This window comes from Ostrea edulis, chromosome 2 (assembly GCF_947568905.1).
Source record: "Ostrea edulis chromosome 2, xbOstEdul1.1, whole genome shotgun sequence".
Taxonomy (NCBI): Eukaryota; Metazoa; Mollusca; class Bivalvia; order Ostreida; family Ostreidae; genus Ostrea; species Ostrea edulis.
This window is the reverse complement of record NC_079165.1, coordinates 5,091,847-5,112,550: the sequence shown is the minus strand read 5'-3', so window position 1 is coordinate 5,112,550 and position 20,704 is coordinate 5,091,847. Positions and strand designations below refer to the sequence as shown.

General features: G+C 35.6%; 2 protein-coding genes across 3 annotated transcripts; one reads left to right on the top strand and one right to left on the bottom strand.

Annotated features, from left to right (window-relative positions):
- Window positions 1-2,730: 2,730 nt before the first annotated feature.
- Window positions 2,731-9,646, bottom strand: LOC130046504 (uncharacterized). Of its 2 annotated transcripts, XR_008800781.1 has the most exons (6): window positions 9,607-9,646; window positions 7,361-7,428; window positions 7,026-7,158; window positions 6,909-6,923; window positions 3,347-3,685; window positions 2,731-3,288 (listed from the first exon to the last, which is right to left on the bottom strand). XR_008800781.1 is itself a non-coding variant. In XM_056157391.1 (5 exons), the coding sequence occupies exons 2-5, from the start codon at window positions 7,418-7,420 to the stop codon at window positions 3,423-3,425; spliced, it is 471 nt and encodes a 156-aa protein (XP_056013366.1). In that variant the 5' UTR covers window positions 7,421-7,428; window positions 9,607-9,646; the 3' UTR covers window positions 3,250-3,422. The 2 variants fall into 2 exon arrangements, 1 of the variants encoding a protein (XP_056013366.1); XM_056157391.1 differs by having other exon boundaries at window positions 3,250-3,685.
- A 2,001-nt stretch (window positions 9,647-11,647) lies between these two features.
- LOC125680421 (PR domain zinc finger protein 4-like) lies at window positions 11,648-19,686 on the top strand. Its single transcript, XM_048920008.2, has 8 exons — window positions 11,648-12,142; window positions 12,580-12,765; window positions 15,362-15,387; window positions 17,131-17,212; window positions 17,386-17,450; window positions 17,549-17,740; window positions 18,340-18,571; window positions 19,269-19,686. Exons 1-8 carry the CDS (start codon window positions 12,094-12,096, stop codon window positions 19,649-19,651), a joined length of 1,215 nt encoding a protein of 404 aa, XP_048775965.2. The 5' UTR covers window positions 11,648-12,093; the 3' UTR covers window positions 19,652-19,686.
- Window positions 19,687-20,704: the final 1,018 nt, after the last annotated feature.

Sequence of the window (20,704 nt, the reverse complement as noted above, 5' to 3'; positions counted from 1 at the left end):
CTCTTGAAAGCGTATTTGTTTATACATATGTCCGTTGCTCTGTCTGTATTTCTGTCACATATTCCTTCTGAAATCTTCTACAGTGTCTAAACAAAATATACTTTATATGTAATCCAGACTGATTTTAAAATGTTCTGAAGTTGTGGTAGATCCTGGAATTTCTGAACTAGGGCGCAGTAAAGGGCTTGGGGTTTGGGGGCTGCCTTGAAGCCCTAGTCAGTCTAGGGGAAATCCTAATTGGGCCCAAGGGGCGAAACTCCCTTAAGTTACTGCAGTCTGACAAATTAAAACGTATATATTTCAATTTTTGGATATATTTCTATAAAAATGGACCACATTTGTGACAATGGGATGGATCCGCCACTGTGAAGTACATGTACTTATTAAGTTGCCTTTTATCAAACCATACATGAATTTAGAGATAACTCGTTCGTCTATCTTTTTGAATATTTAGTCCTGTAACTTGAAGAAGGTAGTGAAAGATATGTGTTTATTTTTGTTTTCTTGTAAAAATATTACTTGTAGGTTTTATTTTGATTTTTTATTATTTCAATACACAGTTTTGATGCAGGATAGAATGGGATAAAACCATTTTACTGTCTATTTCATCAAGAAACAAGATTAATATATTCCAAACTCTCTATTTGTTTTTTCATCTAATTTACTGCAATTAACACAAAACTCCCCAGGGTTTGACAAACATGTCATGTATTAAGTTTACCCTCTAAAACTTAGGAATTTGTGATAAGTTTTATCCCCGCCACTCATTGATCATTCGTTATTCAACGAATGATCAATGAGTGGCGGGGGCGGGAACCTGACTTTCCAAACAACACAACTTAGAAGTATATTGATTTGTCTTCATTTTGTAAAATGGTAATTCATTAACGTAAAATTGCTGCAAATACATGGAGCATAGTTTTAAAGTTAATTGCAATTTAGTTGCATATACATGCATTAGAAAAAATAAAGCATTGAAAAATGAAGGCAAAATTATATATTTATAACTCGGAGGTTCTTTGCATTAAACTCATGGGGTGGTTCTTCAGCTGAGACCGCAAAACCCGAGGCCCTGTATCATAGCAGGTGTGGCACGACAAAGATCCTTCCCAGCTCAAAGGCCATAAGCGCCGATCATAGGCAGCCCTTCACTGGCATCTTCGTGTGAGTGGGAAATTCTCGAACGGGACGTTGAACAGTCAAAGTATATTTAAATATACCAGTAACTACATTATTAAAGTCGAGACCTTTGGGAGAAGATCACGGATTGGTATATGGTAAGCATTGAATATGAAGAGAAATACTTCGTGACAAACGTGTTGTGAAAAACGACATATGGATGTAAACACTTAACTGGTCAACAAGTGTTGGTCATCTAATTTTTGGGCCGGTCAATAGTATTTCTACATGAAACAAGTGAAAGGTATAATAAATTTCACAGTTTTATGATAGTTCATCTTGTTGATTACATTTCTAAACCAATCTCTCTCTCTCTCTATTTCTTTATCTATCTATCTACATCTCTCTCTCTCTCTCTCTCTCTCTCTCTCTCTCTCTCTCTCTCTCTCTCTCTTCCACGTATATCACAAAGCTGGTAGAGTACTCAACTGATTTCTTTCTTTCTGGAATAAGAGGTATAGCGATTATTGCAAATTTTACTCATTTTGACTTCCTTTATACAGAATAGACCTGGATAAGGAGATCGGTAAAGTTGGCTACTAGTAACTGGCTACTTAAAAAGAGAAAAGTTGGCTACTAGTAGCCAGCTACTTGAACCAGGAAAAGTTAGCTACTAGTAGCCAGTTACTAAAAGTAAGAAAAGTTAGCTACTCGTAGCCAGCTACTACAAAATATAAAAGTTATAATTACTGATAGCTCGCTACCAGATAAAGGTTAATGAGTTTAAAAATTATTATCTATCAGATTTATTTCTAAAGAGGACGAGGAGTCCTATGAAATTTCATGCTCAATTATCCCCAATTACATAACGTTGCAATGCAAAATACGAATAAACTTTTACAACTGAGTGTTTACTTTAAAAGTTTTACGGATTGAATTCAGACCTTCAATCATTTGATATACCATCCATTTTGAGATATCGGCTACTTTTACAATTTGATTCGAGTTACCCTGAAATTTCAACAACCGTAAGAAAGTTTATGTTTGTATTAGATATCTGACGAATTTACGACTATACATATGGCAAGAAGTGATAGAGGGTGTTTTGGTACGCCACAAATTTTCAGATATCGCTCTTTAAGAAATCAGTTACTTATACATTTTGATTTTTCATTGCAACGTTATGTAATTGGGGATAATTGAGCATGAAATCCCATAGGACTCCTCGTCCTCTTTAGAAATAAATCTGATAGATAATAATTTTCAAACTCATTAACCTTTATCTGGTAGCGAGCTATCAGTAATTATAATTTTTATATTTTGTAGTAGCTGGCTACGAGTAGCTAACTTTTCTTACTTTTAGTAGCTGGCTACTAGTAACTGGCTACTAGTAGCTAACTTTTCCTGGTTCAAGTATCTGGCTACTAGTAGCCAACTTTTCTCTTTTTAAGCAACCAGTTACTAGTAGCTGGTTACTAGTAGCCAACTTTACCTATCTTTTTCCCTTTGTGGAACTCTTACCCACAGTGAGACGCAAATGCTTATCGATGCCTTCATATATTGCCTAAAGGCCGATTATCAGACATCATACAACCACCCAAACTGCACGGACACACAATATTAGTAAGTTTATTAGTATCTAATAATAAAATAGCTCAAACAAAAATCGATAATCACCATTTTTCTTTGATTAAAATATCACTCGTGCAGAAGAGGAAATAAAAAAATAATTTCATATTAATTCATTAATATTATATTAATATTATTATTATATTAATATTATTATATCAATATCAATTCAATCAAATATCATTCTCCTTATGGTCAGTGTAATGTATACCAACGGCTGATATCAACAAAATATACACTTTCATTGCTTTTATCCGCATTTACATAGTTAGTCTATAGTATATATAATGATGTTAACGTCTTCTACCCACCCAAGCGTTCAACAGAACACTGAACGTACCTCTATCACAGAAGAGCTGATATTTCGGAAGTTGCGTATTGTGATATTTATTGTTACGCCATAGTACTCCTGCGTATGTAGTCGTACGTTACGTTGCTATGATAGATAAACACGACTGAAGGAGACCCGTTACATGGTTGAAATATTTCAAGAGAGTGTTTAAAAGTTGTTTTTACTTTATTTTACTCCGATAATAGAGACTTTATATATATATATATATATATATATATATATATATATATATATATATATATATACAGTGTATATATATATATATATGTGTGTGTGTGTGTGTGTGTGTGTGTGTGTGTGTGTGTGTGTGTGTGTGTGTGTATTAATATCCACATGCCATCCACATGATCCCTGCTCCATACAGTTTAGTGTCGGCCCAAGATCTAAGCACGAGTTGAAAGCCTTCTTTAGTTATAGAGGATGTGGAGGAACTGACACGTGTGTTACTTGATGATCCCACATCAAGGAGGTAAAGGCCGTATGTCACTGTTGGTGCATTTTGAAACGGAATCTTGAACACCACTCTTTGTGCGAAGGGCCACTTTGGGGGAGGTGAATTATATTTGGAAAAACGTCCAGTCTCACCTGTTTTAATATTCATAGCATATAAACAATGTCATTTCTAATATCGTTTTGTCAAGGAATAGAGACGGGTACCTAACTATCGCCAAACTCATGTGTGTGTGAGTACATATCTTACCATAAATTCGATTTCATTTTCAGGGTTTTCATCAGAAGATCTCTATAGGATTGAATGATTCAGGAGTTTCTCTGTCAGCTTTTTTTTTATATCTCGATTGAAGTAATAATTATGAAAGCCTATTAGTATCATATAAAAATTTAATTTACATTCCCCTATCTCGTAATTACGAGAAAATATGTAAATATTGGTTACATGATATCTTTCTTTATAGAAGCTTTCCTCACCTCATTCAATCAGTGTGTTTTGGATGCTGTTTTGAATATAAGAAATCCCTTTCCATTCAAAGCATGCCAAGTAGACCAATAGAACTTTTAGAAAGTTAACTTACCGAACGAAAGTTTATTCATGCATTAAAGTACAAAGGAAAGAAAACGACGATTTATTATTGTAAGTTTCTGCACTATTTTACGATGATATAAGCTAATAATAAAGTTAAACTATCATCTAGTGTAACTGTGTATGAATTTGAAATTTCAAGATTCTTGTACATGTAATTCCATCGTTAAGTACACACTATGATGGTGTATATTGTCGTTTGGAACATATCATCCTCGGCGACGATGTGCACGTACCCTTTCGGTACATATTTTCCGTTGGTACATATACTACATATTGTCGCCGACGATAATATGCACCGAGACAAGGCATATTTTTGCATTACGGTACATACTGTCGTCGGAGACAATAGACCAATGGAATATATTGTCGGCGGCCGCGATAGATGGGAAAGGGGGAGATAACTATAGGTATCTCTGAAGAGAATATTTAGCTGTGGTTAGATGCTGAATTGTGAAATGCGAATGAATATTTGGAATTGTTGTACGATTCCAATACCATTTTCAATGGAGGCCGTGATTGCTTTTTTGTTAATCTCATTAAATGATTACATGTTTGACTTGTTTCATTTTATATATTGATAGATTTTAATTTAGAATATCTTTAATATGAAAACATCATTATTCTAACAAATCATTATCTAGTGCTTTAAGTGTATGCATCTTTTCTGAGTAACATGCATGTGCAGGACTAGTGCCATAGATTCTCTCTCTCTCTCTCTCTCTCTCTCTCTCTCTCTCTCTCTCTCTCTCATGCCTACTCAATATCTTAAGTAACAAATACGAAATGATTTGATCATTAAAGATATATGATGGCATTGATCAGTAAAAAAGAAAAAATATTGCATACATTTGAGTATATGGTCTATATTTGTAAAAATAAAATTGATAAATAAAAATCCAAACTTAGTTCAAGAAGTCTCATTCCTACATGTAGATCAGTACCTGATGCTACATGTACATCTAATAATGGCGAGGGTTTGTGTCGGTACATATTGCAGAAGGAGTCATGTAACAACTCTATCTACATATATACAGGTTTCACACCTCCAGTTTACAATCCTTTGAATTAAGAAATGAAACTTATAATTCTTTGTTTGATGCATGTATCAAACGAAACATTGGACGGAAAACTTCATCAATTTCTTATCATTTAATTATGTTTTTAAGATAGAAAAACAAATAGTTTCTCCCATCAAAAAGCTTGAATTAACGTTTCTGAAATGGCGCGTAGGAATACATATAGGCAAGAATAAAAACAAAAACGAAAAAGGCATGGCTGTGCGTTCAGTTCAGGAACAGTTACTGTGCAGATTTAAATGGATTATACGCCAAATTAAAGGTGCAATGGTTAAAAGCTGAATTAGATATACAGGAAGATAACAAGTGGTGACTGGATTTATGCTGCATCGTGTTGGAGGAGACGTTGAACACTGGTTGTGTCGTTGGGACGGTGGAATGCAATTCGGCTCCATTTCAATATCGAGGAAAACGTTCAAAACGCACTCGTTGACTGAGCCCCATATAACGCAGTTCAATTTCATTGATATTTACCAGATCAGAAGTCGCCACTTGCTCGGTCATGTTATCGATCTCGTAAAGCAGACGTATCATACCGGGAACTCGTGTAATCTGTCTACTTCTACCAGTAAGTGGTCTACGTCATCAAATATTGACTATTCTGCCACGTCATCGCCTATGTATGTTGTTTCTTTAAACTAATTTGTATTTTATTCATATCTTTAGTTGTGCTAATTCTTGATTTGATAGCAATGAAAAACAAAAATCAAACAAATGCATTTCGTTATATATAATGCTTGTGTGGAAAATCTCGTTCTATAAATTGCGCTAGAATTAGAACGGCGGGGAAGACGCGTTCCAGAGAAAAGTAATCCCGCGTGCTTAGTGCATATGAACTCCGAACGAAATTTTGACAGAGAAATCAAACGAATTTTTCAACCAATCAACATCGTTTATAAGTAATCACTTTAAAAGTTATTAAATGATTGGGAGATCAAACCTCCGTAATAAAACAAGAATGAACACCTGTTGATCTGACAAATTTTGAAAACACAAAAATAGACGTATAAATATTCCGGTTCTAATGATATTAGTCTTTGATTATTGTATAACCCGATGAAAGAAATAAAAACCATAAGTAATTTGCGTAAACATATGCATTTCATGTTTTTAAAAGTGTGATTATGACCGGAACTAAATTTACGCGGACCGGAACGTAAATGATAACCCGGAACGAAAAATATAGGTATTTAGCATTCCTAAATCATGCGACAACGGACGACAATATATACCGTCACATACACTTTGAATAAGATCATTTCGATTTGCTAACCAATCAACAAAGAGGGGAATAGTATCAAACGTTTCCATGATTATCCATAAGTTGTGCAACTCGGCTTTATATCAATATGTTCTCCTAATTATGAGAACATTTTCTTTTCTCGTAATTACGAGATAATCATGTCATAATTACGAGATCTTTTCTCGTAATTTCGAGATAATTATGTCGTAATTACGGTATCTTTTCTCGTAATTACGAGATTTTGTCTCGTAATTACGAGATCTTTTCTCGTAATTACGAGAAAATGGAATGTGAATTAATTTGTTTACATGATACCAATAGGCTTTCGTAAATAATACATTCACTTTAACGATAGAATTAATATTCAATAACTTGAATATTTCATATCAATTTTTATATTTCATATGTAAATAATACTGATGATAGTATTGGGAAAAAGATACTTACATCGAAATTTAGAACCTGAAACATACAAAATATTTTAAACATGATAAATTCTCTCAAATGTAGTACTATGTAGAATATATTTGCTGTATAGGAATTTGGAATTTGAAGATTCTATACTTCTCTGCAAATGGTTAATCTGTGTCCTCATGGATGAAATCATGGAACTTAATTCTGATATCCTTTCCTCCGATTTACGTATTCTTAATTCGTCCCAAATCATGTCTTTAAATGAATTCCACTTTGCACATTCCTAAAAGACGTATAGTTTAAAAGCAAATTATGCATATCTTTTAAAAAATGTAGAATATTTTCTCACTGTAAACTGTAAAATGACAGTGAAAGATACAGACTAGAATGTTTACAATATCCAGCATAAACTTAACGTAGTGGGTACAGCTATAATGTATCGTTGAGTGTGTACAATTGTATTATAAAAGTATATACTTTTTTACCTCTTTAGTTTGACAAACTACAGACATTACACACAGGGAAACGAGAATCAATCGAACCATTGTGTCAACTGGAATATAAGAATGTACATTTCTCATCTTAGTTAAGAAAAGCACGTCATTACCTGATCAGGATATAGGGCTCACAGTGGATGTGACCGGTCAACAGGGGATGCTTACTCCTCCTAGGCACCTGATCCCACCTCTGGTGTGTCCAGGGGCCCGTGTTTACCCATCTATCTATTTTGTATTGCTTATATGAGTTATGAGATTGATCACTGTTCGTTATTTTCACCTTGCATTGACAACAACAGCAGTAAAACGAGAAACTTCGGAAAATCAAATACCCTCTGTAACTGATGCATGAAGAGATCGATCAAACCCACCAATCCCATAAATAATACAAAACCGATAGCAAGGCAAACACGGACCCCTGGAAACACCAGAAGTACAATCAGGTACTTAAAATGAGTAAACATCCCCTGTCGACCGGTCACACCCGCCGTAAGCAGTCTATCTTGACCAGGTAAACGGAATAACCCGTAGCCAAACTCAGAAATATAAATCATCGTCTAAAAATGGGTACGAAGCGAAACGAAATTGTATTTGCAAATAAGATAATTTCACCGACAATAGAAATTAAAAATTTCTGAATTTAAACGAGAACGATATCAACAATTCACCAATGATTAAATCTCATGTTTTTTAAACAATCCTTCGAATAAATGAAAAGCTGATAATGACCAACAGTCTTTAATCTTATAATTCCTATAAAAACAAAATTAAGAGTAAGGCAAATAAGGACCCCTGGATATGTAGGATCAGATGCCTAGGACGAGTAAGCACCCTTTGTCGAGTGGTCACACTTGCTGTAAGCCTTATAAGCGAGTAATCCGTGGTCAAATTCACTGTGTAAAGAACGACTCAACAGTTGGTATGAAACGCAACAGACAACATTTCACCCAATGACAAGTGTATTAGCAAACTAGATCATAATAACGATCCCAGAATTTGTGAAATACTGACATTGAAACCTCTGTAACATCAACTTAATTGTCGATGGTCTGTTTTGATTTTAAAACCGATCATTCGCAGAACCAAATATTGCGTATCGAATCATTTGGGAGACATGAACACCATGTGCAGGTGATAATGGAATATTGCTGCATCACTATGGGACGTTGACGCTGAAAATCTTAATTATTGTATATTGTTCTAGTGTTTTTATTCCTATTTCATGGTGTCGAAAGCTTTTGCAAAGCCCAAAAATGATAAGCCATTTTTCATTTTCATCTCCAATGTAATCAAATATACCTTCAATTAGGCATGTATTATTTCAAATGTATCTACTCTTGATTATGTCGATGAACTTCAGTATTTAGCTTTGTATTCTTTTAGCTAATAAACACCAAGATTTTTTATTTGCCATTTGCAAAACCTTCTAGATGTAATCCTTCACTCTTTTCATATATCAAACCTATAACTGATCCTATCTGTGTTTCTTGGAGTTCACCGTTATCAAATGATTTTTAAAAAGATTTGTAAAAGTTTTATGTCGTTTAAACTTTGTTATAAGATTCAGTCGGTGATCTATTGTTTTCCATGTCTTTAATGGCTTCCTAGATAGGTAGGTTTACATGCACCATCACATGAGTTGCGGTCCTCATCTGTTAATTTTGCTTTATTTATTTACTTTATGCTTTTGAGTTGTAAACAGTTTGTATAACTGTCCCAAACTATCATAATTGCTATAGGATGTATGATTTCCTTAACATTTATGATATTAATGTTCTTGTGATTCTATATAATGTATTTCCTGTACGACTATAACATGAAAGGTGAAGATAACGAACAGTGATCAATCTCATATAACATATATTTCTAAGTTTTGAAGTTCAACATTTATCATAATTCATTAATCCCTTTACAATTAGGGAAAACATAGTAGGCGATCCTTATATGAAATAAATATCGATTATATAAAGGTTTTTCCATCGTTTATCTATCACCCTAACACTAGAAATTTGTTCAGTGGTAATATGCATTTTAAAATAATATTTAACTATTTCCACATTAAAGGCTGGTTTTGATTTTGTTCAAACTGCAGTACCGATAAAACATTGAAAATCTAGAGCTTAAAAAATGAGATGACTTTTGTAGTTTCTCGTAGAATAACTGTGTGGACATACCTTTATAAGATTTCAAATTTTAAAATGATCACATTAACAACAAACATAATATTACAGTACCTTGCAGAGACCATCCAAATACAGCTTCTAAAAGTTACAAAAATTGACTTAAATAAGAAAAAATCTCATATATCAATGTCCTCTTATCTTGATGAAAAAATTAGGCATGCAGTTTATGTAAATACTGAATATGTGAATTGAACGCACAGATGTTTTCAAGATTCTCAGTTTATCATCTGACCGACTGTTAAGTGTTTGTACATGTAACAGGTTAGTGTTGTTCGTTGATATTGAAAAGGTTGAAATATCAAACTCCGCTGCTGCGAGCGATGAAACACATGTTAAACAGCAGGCGTTACATGATTTCATGAGTGGGACACGTAGACAATGGAATATTTCCCTACGATTCATTCATATGTCGATTTGATATTTCCAAGGGAACTCGAAATATAATAAGACACCACAGATTCTTCCAAATCCGCTTCTTGTTTAGATATTTATTGAACATAAACGTTAACAGCAATGTAACAACTCAACTTTATGACAAACATGATAACTTAAGCTTCTCCATCATCACTTTCCAATATTTATATAGCAATATCCCAACATCACCTCAGTCCTGCATATGGTGTTTATGTCTCTCAACTGATTCGATATGCAAGAGCTTGTTCTGCGTATAATTAGTTTTTAGCTCACCTGAGCTGAAAGCTCAAGTGAGCTTTTCTGATCGCCTGTTGTCCGTCATCTATCTCCGTCTGTCTATCCGTCTGTCTGTCAACTTTTTACATTTTCAACTTCTTCTCCAGAACCACAGGGTCAATATCAACCAAACTTAATACAACGCATCTTCGGATAAGGTGCTTTCAAGTTTGTTCAAATAAAGGGTCATGCCCCTTCAAAGGGGAGATAATCACAAAAAATGCAAACATAGGGTGGGATCATTTAAAAATATTCTCCAGAACCATTGGGCCAGAAAAGCAGAAATTTACATGAAAGCATTTTGACATAGTGCAGATTCAAGTTTATTAAAATGATAACCTCGAGGGAGAAAAGCTTATATTTACATGAATGCTTGCTGACATAATGTAGATTAACATTTGTCAAAATCATGGCCCCCGAGGGTAGGATGGGGCTACAATAGGGGATCAAAGTTTTACATGCAAATATATAGGGAAAATCTTTTAAAATCTTCTTCTCAAAAACCACTGGGCCAGGAAAGCAGAAATTTACATGAAAGCTTCCTGATATTGTGCAAATTAAAGTTTGTTATAATCATAACCCCCAGGAGTAGGATGGGACCACAATTGAGGATCAAAGTTTTAAATATAAATAAATAAGAGAAAATCTTTTAAAAATCTTCTTCTCAAGAATCACTGGGCTAAGAAATTGCAAATTGACATGAAAGCTTCCTGACATAATGGCAGATTCAGGTTTGTTAAAATCATGGCCCCCGGGGGTAGGATGGGGCCACAATGGGGGATCAAAATTTACATACTAATACTGTATATAGAAAAACTCTTCTCAAGAACCATTGGGCCAAAGAAGTTTACATTTATGTGAAAGCTTCCTGACATAGTACAGATTCAAGTTTGTAAAATACATGGTCATTGGGGGCGTGGGGGTAGGATGGGGCTACAATAGGGGAACAAAGTTTTACAAACAAATATATAGGGAAATTTTTTTTAAAAATCTTCTCAACAACCATTATGCTAGGAAAGTAGAATTTTACATGAAAGCGTCCGACATAGTGCTGATTCAAGTTTGTAAATATCATGACCCCCTGGGGTAGGATGGGGCGACAATAGGGGATCAAAGTTTTACATACAAATATATCGGGGAAATCATTAAAAATCTTTTTCTCAAGAACCACTGAAGAACCACTGGGCCAAAGAAGTTTACATTTACTTGAAAGCTTTCTGACATAATGCAGATTCAAGTTTGTAAAAATCATGGCCCCGGGGATTGGGTTGGTTCCACAATAGGGATCAAAGCTTTACATGCAAATACATATACATAGAAAACAATCTTTAAATATGGGTCAACGTGACACAGGAGAGCGATGTGGCCCATAAGCCTCTGGTTAAATTGAGAAAGCCTCACTGCAGGAGTGACCGGTCGAGGACGGATGCTTACGGTACTCCTCCTTGGCACCTGATCCCGCCTCTGGTACGTTCATGGCTCCGTGGTTGCTCTACTGCGAATTTTGAATTCTTTATAGGAATTATGAAATTCATCTTCACTTTTTCATTTATTCGGAAGAGTGATTCTATATATTTACAAAATATGACATTTGATCATCGATGATTTGATGATATCGTTGTTGTTTTTTGTTGTTGTTGGGTTTTTTTTTCGCGCTAACAACCGATGGCGATTATGTATGTGGATGTATATTTTGTGACCAGACGCATTTCCTTTTCTTGTCTAAGACTTCGGGCAGTAGGGACGCCAAACACGTGACTATATACCCCAGTATCACAGACCGGCAATTCTATTAACTAGTCATATGTCTGATATCATCTAAACAGAAAAACTTGTCATATATTCAAAATGGATTGGAAATATTTTGTGCTGATATTGCTTCTAAATCTTTATATTGGTAAGTTTGACAACTTCTCATAATACCTTGTGTCTTCAGAATTGTTAGTCAAAATATTTGTAGCATCATTGAAATTTGTGTGGGCAATGTTCATGGATTTCCGTGATTTTATAAGTTTTGTTGAGGTGCATTTTCGTAGATATAGTTTCCGTATACATAGAAATATCATATGAATTATGCATTTTAATTCGTGAAGTTAGGGGGCAATGTCCCACGAAATTTAAAGATTCCATAGTTATTTCCTTCTTGGTTCGTTTGAATCTAATAATTCATGTTGTATCTAACAGAGTAATTTTATTCAACATTCATATCAGACACGTAAATCTAAACAGTACATTTCAGGATCGCATGTTGCTGGTTTTAGGTTGCCTGTTATTAACCAGCAAAATTCAATCCTGAATCAATGTCTGAATCCATTGTACTTTCTGTTGTTTTAGTGGCTGCAGTGGGAGAACCTCAGACATGTCCAGAGCCTTTTGTGGAACTCCACGGAAGTTGTTACTACTTCCACACCGAGCTCACCACGTACAATAGATCGGTGGAAGTCTGTCATGAACTGGGAGCGACCCTGGCGCAGATAGACTCTGCAGAGGAAGAACAGGCTCTCACCCGTCACATTGAAGGTATCCATCTTATGTATGTAGAGACGAGTTACTTATCAGGTAAACTCTGCAGAGAAAGAACGCCTTCACCTGTCACATTGAAGGTATCCATCTTACGTAGAGACGGGTTACTTGACAGGCAGAGGTTGTCAGTATGAATGGAAGGACAGAACAAGTATGACCACTATGTTGAAAGGTGTTACATAAATGTATGAAGGACAGCGATACAGTTCCTACATGGATATATACACGGAAACATACGCGGTGTATGGTCTGATGTAAAGAAAGCATGCTGACCTATTAACTTCAAAACTTCAACACTGAATGCTTTTTTCGCTATCGTGTCTTAAATTTTTCTTTGATTATCTCACAATTACGAAGAATATTGTAATTACGATGTTATGATGCAAAATACCTGCGTAATGGCAGTTACTCGTAAGTTACATCACGTGATAGCTGATTATCTTCTACAGGTACCTGTGGATTTCTTAATAGTACTTTGTAATTAGCCTACTTCTTATGCAGCTCTTGAAATACGGAAGTTGAAGTTAAGGAGAACCTGTTATTGCGAGAGAGACAATAAATGGTATAAGATGTTTTTCAAAACAGCCAATTTTATGATTCTAAATCTAAAAGCTATCAATTTTAATTTCATATACTACAACACAATAGATGTTTCTGCACTTTGTTCTACATTTTCTACTGGTTTACGTTCCCAAGGTTCATTATCATTAAGTGTCGAATCCCTCCCATGTTCCCACATTTAGCAAACATTTAAACACGGTAGGAAGAGAAGGATTTGCGAATCCTATCCCCTATGCTTAAACATTCTTAACAAAAAAAAAGAACATTTAAGCTATTTGGAAAAAGATGCAACCTTGGGTCGCAACTACCCTTTTTCATTGCGGTTGGTTGTCGTCCATCGTCATACGTCGTGTGTTAACAATTGAAATTTTTGAACTTCTTGATAACTACCATTATAATTGCTATCGGTGTGAAGCATCTTTGGGACAAGGGAGGCATAAATTGTAAATTGCAGGACTCCTGGGACCTTAGGGGCAGGGCAACAAATGCCAAAATTTGACCAATTTTCAAAAATCAAAAATCACAACAGCATATCTTTAAGAAACACTAAATGCATACTAAGTGATATAAAGCAGGAAGGCCTCTACAAAAACTGTAAATTTCATTATTCCTGGGGTAGAGGTTCTTACCCCAGGGCGGGGTCAAACTTGGTATATATAGTGTATATGTGCCTAACATGTAAGTGATATCTGCTTTGATGCTATCGATACTAAATTGAAACTAAATAGATATTTAGATTGAGTAGATAGTCCTTTATCAAATCTGTAAATTTCATCATCCCAGGGAATAAGGTTTTGATTTCAGGGTGGTGTCAAAATTATAATAGTGATTATTGTCTGTCATTTGAAGGACTTCTTTAAGATTGCTGATACAGTATAAAAACTAAATGCATATTTAGGAAAAGCGGAAAAGGATGTACAAACAAGAAGTCCATGGGCCACATCGCTCACCTGAGTCACTTTGGCCCACATTTAAAGATTTTCCTTATATATATTCGCTTATAAAACTTTGATCCATATTGTGATCCTACCCTACCCCCGGGGCCACGATTTTATGTCAGGAAACTTTCATACAAATGTAAACTTCTTTGGCCCAATGGTAAATTCTTGAGAAGATTCTTTCAATCAACTAGTGTGTAAAACTTTGATCCCCTATTATGGCTCCATCCTACCCCCGGAGGCCATGATTTTAACAAACTTGAATCAGCACTACATGTATGTTAGGAAGCTGTCATGTAAATATCAGCTGTTCTGGCTCAGTGGTTCTTGAGAAGAAGATTTTTAATGATTTTCCCTATACATTTGTATGTAAAACTTTTATCCTCTAATGTGGCCCCATCCTACCCCGGAATCATGATTTTAAGAAACTTGAATCTGCACTATGTTAGAAAGCTTTCATGTAAATTTCAGCTCTTCTGTCCCAGTGGTTCTTGAGAAGATTTTTTAATGACTCCATCCTATTTTTGCATTTGTAGGATTATATCCCCTTTTAAGGGGGTATGGCCCTTTATTTGAACAAACTTGAAAGCCCTTCACCCAAGGATGCTTTTTGTCAAGTTTGATTGAAATTGGCTCAGTGGTTCTGGAGAAGAAGTCGTAAATGTAAAAAGTCTACAGGCAGACAGACGACGGAGAACAGGCGATCAGAAAAGCTCACTTGAGCTAAAAATGGTGAATTTCACAACACCTGGGTTTTGACTCTAGGATGGGTCTAAATTAGTCATATAATTTAATGTTAATACATATATTATATTATATTGTATAAAGCCTTTCATCAGTATATATATGCATTTTTGGGGGCATTGAAGTTTTAAAAACACATTTTCATCTTGTTTTAAACAGTTGCTGAATATTAGAATTCAGCTTAGATATTCAGTACAGGAATTTTTTTTCTTGATTTCATAGCCCTTGGGAATATTGACACTTTATCTAGTACTCAGGCGACCGATGAGGCCTGTGGGCCTCTTGTTTTGATATAATTGTGGATCCGCTCCTAGTGTGTGAGTTACTAAGCTGTATCCATACATTTGCAGATCAAGGAATGTCTCTGAAAAAACAGGTTTGTCAGTTTTTCATATTTTTTTCTGTTTCCGTAATTCGTTTAATGTTTATGCATGGCATAATTGATTTACTCAAGGCATTACATGTGATTAGTTATATTGTTTTGCAAAATGCCAAGTCTGTGTTTTTACATGTTTGCATTAAGATTTTATGAATTTCAAGATCATCCTTTAAATGCTAATCTTATTTATCGCAATTGTTTTATTTTGGACAAAAATAAAGCTAAGCGAAAATTTACACATCAATAAATCTGAAAACACGATGTATTCACAAGTAACGTGTGGAAACGCAGCGGGGAAACTATTCAAATATTTGATATTGTTGATACAGTGAGCGAATTGAAACATTCTCTTTGAAGAATTCATCGATGTGTAAACTCCGGACATTTTTCTCTCAAACTTAACATAAAAGTTTTTCGCACTTCAGTTTGTGAGTAAATAGTCCAGAATTTGCACATTCAAAAAGAATATTTAATGTTTCATATCAATTGTTAAGCCGTTCTTGGCACATTTATTTTGACTACGGATAATTCCGTTTACCTGATCAAGATATAGGGCTCACAGCGGGTGTGAACGGTCGACAGGGGATGCTTACTTCTCCTAATCACCTGATCCCACCTCTGGTATATCCAGGGGTCCGTGTTTGCCCTATTATCTATTTTGTATTGCTTGTAGGAGTTATGAGATTGATCACTGCTCGTTATTTTCACCTTCCAATAGTGAATAGTGTACGGGGCATGTTTTGTTCGTTACTAAGCCTTTTCAGACCTACGCACAGATACAGGTACACCCAAATCAACCCGAACTTTCTGGTACTCTTGCGAAAATATCGAAGATAAATTGGTCACCTATGAAAGTCTCTCTGGTGACTTTCATGTTTCATTGTAAATGTTCATAACTAATGATTCCAACGACGTTTTTATAGCTATTTGTCTTGAAATTTTCTCTAAGAATAATGCTTTTCCCACTAACTTCAATGTTGACTTGCGAAAAGCGATAGTTTGAAGGATAATCAATATTTTCGATAGCTTTCGTTGAATCAATTTAATAAGATTAAACCTGTGATCTGTACGACCATTGATCAAAAATATGAGTATAATGTGTCGTCGTTAAGTAAGCACCTTAAAAAATGAAGAAGTCTACAGACAAACCGTATTACCAAGAAAAGGCGAAGATAACGAGCAGTGGTCAATCTCATAACTCCTATAAGGAATACAAAATTAATTGGTGGGCAAACACGGACCCCTGGATATTCCAGAGGTGGGATCAGGTGATTAGGAGGAGTACGCATCCCCTGTCGACCGTTCACACCCATCGTGAGCCCTATATCTTAATCAGGTAAACGGAGTAATTCGTAGTCAAAATCGGTGTTCAAAGAACGGCCTAACAATTGATATGAAACATTAGTTATTAGTTTTTTCGGAAAATGTTGGTTTGATTGATTGATTGAATATTGTTTAACGTCCCTCTCGAGAAAATTTCACTCATATAGAGACGTCATCACTGCCGGTGAAGGGCTGCAAAATTTCGACCTATGCTCGGCGCTTATAATCTTTGAGCAGGAAGGGATCTTTATCGTGTCACAACTGCTGTAACACGGGACCTCGGTTTTTGTGGTCTCATCCGAAGGACCGCCCCATTTAGTCGCCTTTTGTTTGATATAGTTGAATCCTCTCCACATATTTCTCCGCTGATTACCGACCAGCGTGTAGTACCTATTTTTTTTTATTTTTTTTTTACAGATTCGTAATACCAAGAGAAAGAAAAGAGCTGTTATGACACAGAACGAGCGAAACAGTGAAATGCAATATTACCTGGAAACACGTGAATATCTTGAAAGTTCTTTATTTTTAAACATATACACATTAACAAGCACGGGCGTTTTTCTTTAACAAGATGCTTTGATTTCAAACAAAAAGCATTTTTGTAACATTTTATTATAATCTTAGATTAAAAAGAAAAATATTGAGATCAATACAAGGATACAACCGTTTCAGTGTGCAGATTGGAAGACCTCGGACTGGCTTGGTCAGGCTTTTTCAACGCACTCCCGGATATAAAAGTAGGTCTTTGATATCATAATTAAAGATCTGATTTTAACAGAGTTAATAGAATTCTGAAGTCGACTGCAGTTTTGTAGTGGAAAACTGTACAATACAGGTACCGATGGGTCAAAAAGATCGTGCTCTAATGACAACACCACCTGGCATGTCCATCAAGAAATCATCCATTCCAAATGCTGGTCTAGGCGTGTGGACGGACGTTTTTATACCCGCGAAAACAATTCTAGGCTACTGTGCCGGGAGAGTGGTGCCAGCGGCTACGGTTAAGGACCGTTCGTATGCGTGGACTGTAAGTACGCATTGCATGAATAGTAAGCTCGTATTAGGGGTGGGATCAAAAGTTCAATATCTGACAAAAAACTAAATTCACAGATTCCACTCCCTCCCCCATTTTCACAAGACAAGGGTTATCGATTCATTACCTCGCACAGGTGCCCTTGACTTGTGAAGATGTCCACCCCCTTAAAACTAAATATAATGAATGTCGAAAACTAATCGATTAACAAGTAAAAACATACGAATATAAATTACACTTTGCATACCTTTTCTGTTTATTTACATATGAAAGTGTACATTAAAACTAATATCGATAAATGTTCTTTGAAAAGTAATTGTGTTTTTTAACAGTCACTTGTCTTCTTTTTTTTCCACCAAAATGTAATCGATATCGGATGACAAAAACTTAAGGGAATTTTTAACCACAACCACCCCCCTCCCCATATGAATTTAGATTTTTATTCGAGATCTTTTGACCCTTCTTGATATTGACACATGTATTACAATTCCAAAAATAGCAAAAGTAGTTTAGTTTTCATAGTACGTGGATTTTGATGTATTCATATCACTGCATTGGGATCAAAGATGAAGAAAATATATTTTACTTTTTAGATAAATATTGATGATGAAGATTACCTAGCGGATGCTGCAGATTCTGCCTACGGTAACTGGCTCCGGTATGTAAACAGCCCCAGGACAGATGAGGAAGAAAATGTTGTGCCTGTTATGTGTGAAAGCAGGGTGTTTTATGTTGTCCCCAGGGATATTGCGCCTAACGCAGAACTGATGTTGTCGTACGGAAGTGATTACGACTGGCAGCTGGGCACAGAGAGAAATCATCCGCGTACGTACAATGACGTCATTTTCAAACTCATCGTTTGGATTTGACAAGCAATAATTATTGTATTCTCAAAAGATGCTTCTTTTCCAAAGAAAAAAGCAGATTTGAAATACACTCGATATAAGCGAGACTTATAATATTCACTATGCATGGTTTTGGTGGTGTGGTGTTTTTTTTTGGGGGGGGGGGGGGGGGGGGGGGGGGGTTGGGGGGTTATACCAATTTACATGCAACTTTTAAAATTAGTTGTCTCGCAAGAAATAAGAGAACGCAAAAGAAATCCAGTAATTAAAACAAGATGTGTTTGTGGAACACAATTGCCCCCGATAATGGTCAATTCCAAAGATGGCAAAGGTCACAAGGACAAATATATTGGTACCAGTAGAAAGATCTTGTTATAAGAAATGCTCATGTGCAATATGAAAGATCTAATACTTACCATTTAGAAGTTATGACCAATGTCAATTTTTTTAAAAGTAGGTCAAATGTCAAGGTCAAAATTTTTAGTACCCATGGAAAGGTCTTGTCACAAGGAATACTCATGTGAAATATCAAAGCTCTATCACTTACTGTTCAAAAGTTATTAGCAAGGTTAAAGTTTTCAAAAAGTAGGTCAAATTCCAAGGTCAAGGGTAAAAAATGCACATGTAGCTGTTTTTCACTGGTATAATTTATAAGAGATTTATATTCTGAATTTTAGATTCCGAAATTCCAAAAGGATCTTGGCAAATTCGCATTAACCACATTCACGTAGGCCAGAAAGCAAAGCTGACGCATCCAGATGGCTCGTCTGTTGAATATTCAAACTTCCGGCACGCCAGGTCGAGAGTTGGAACTCTAAAACTCCTATTGTCGCTTCATGAGGGTAAATGGTCGTGGGCAAAAGAAGAAGATTGTTCATTCTATACAGATCTTAAAGATGACTACATCCATTATCCTTTTATTTGCGAGAAAACTAGAGAAAGACATACTGAGGGAAGGGCAATGACATTAAGCCTGATGGCGCTGATTTTTGTTTTTCTTATCCTCACGAGTTCTTGTTTAAGAGCACCTTACCTGCTTGTAAAACATCGTGTAAATTAAAGTTCAAATTTTTCATAATATACATCTCTACTTGACTGCGTTACTAGTTATTTATCTATAAAAAGCCTGGTCAGATTCCCACAACAGATTTCGTCCTTGGTACTACATAACTCAAAAGGAGTGGAAAGAGGAATCATCTAATGCACAATAACCAAGTCTTCGGAAGCAACAGGAAAATTGGGAAAATAATGCGGGATCTGTAGTGGCCTGCAGGCCCCTGGCCCCCAGTATGACGCCCCAGTAAGGACCCACGACTGCGAACCGGTAGAGACTCAAAACCCAGTCAGGAGTAGTCTTCATTTTGACCTTCCTTCACACAATTATACATTATTCTTCTTTTAATCTTACATGTGCATCTTCACGAATTCAAGGTTTTATGATATCATTCCTCTACACAGACAGGAACAATATCACATGCCCTTGACATTGTAAAGATGTTAAAATCATAGAATATACTGAATATCAAATTATAGGAAAAAGTTTTACTTCATGAATGTTTTAATCTTAAAAGATTGATCAAAGACGTCAAATACATGTAAATGTAAAGAAAATGTGTTTGAAATCAATACCAGATTATTAGGATGGAGTTATGCTGTTTAGTGACCATACATCTAAAGGATACACTTAATCCAAATATACAATGCAAGATTAAATCAACTGCAGTAAAATCGGATGTACATTTCCATTTACGAAATAGAATCCCCATTTTCCACTCGGTGAGTAGAGCTTTCACTTTGTGACGTAAACAAAGGGGTGCTTGCTTCTTCGCCAAGCGCTTGTCCAATTCACCTTTCGGATATGTAGACGTAATTCATAGGTATAGGTAGTGAAGACTCCTTTGCCAAACATCCAGCATTTAGAATGCCCCGTGTTGCAGCAGCCGTTGGCACATTAAAGAACCTTCACTGCTATGATCCTGAGCGCAAGGTTTGGGCATGAATTTGTGGTACTTCACCTACAGCTGGTGACGTCTCAGTATTATTGAAAAGTTATCTCATGCAAGTGCATTCTGAAGTATTCAATAGTAAATCAACACAAAGACTGGATAAATGT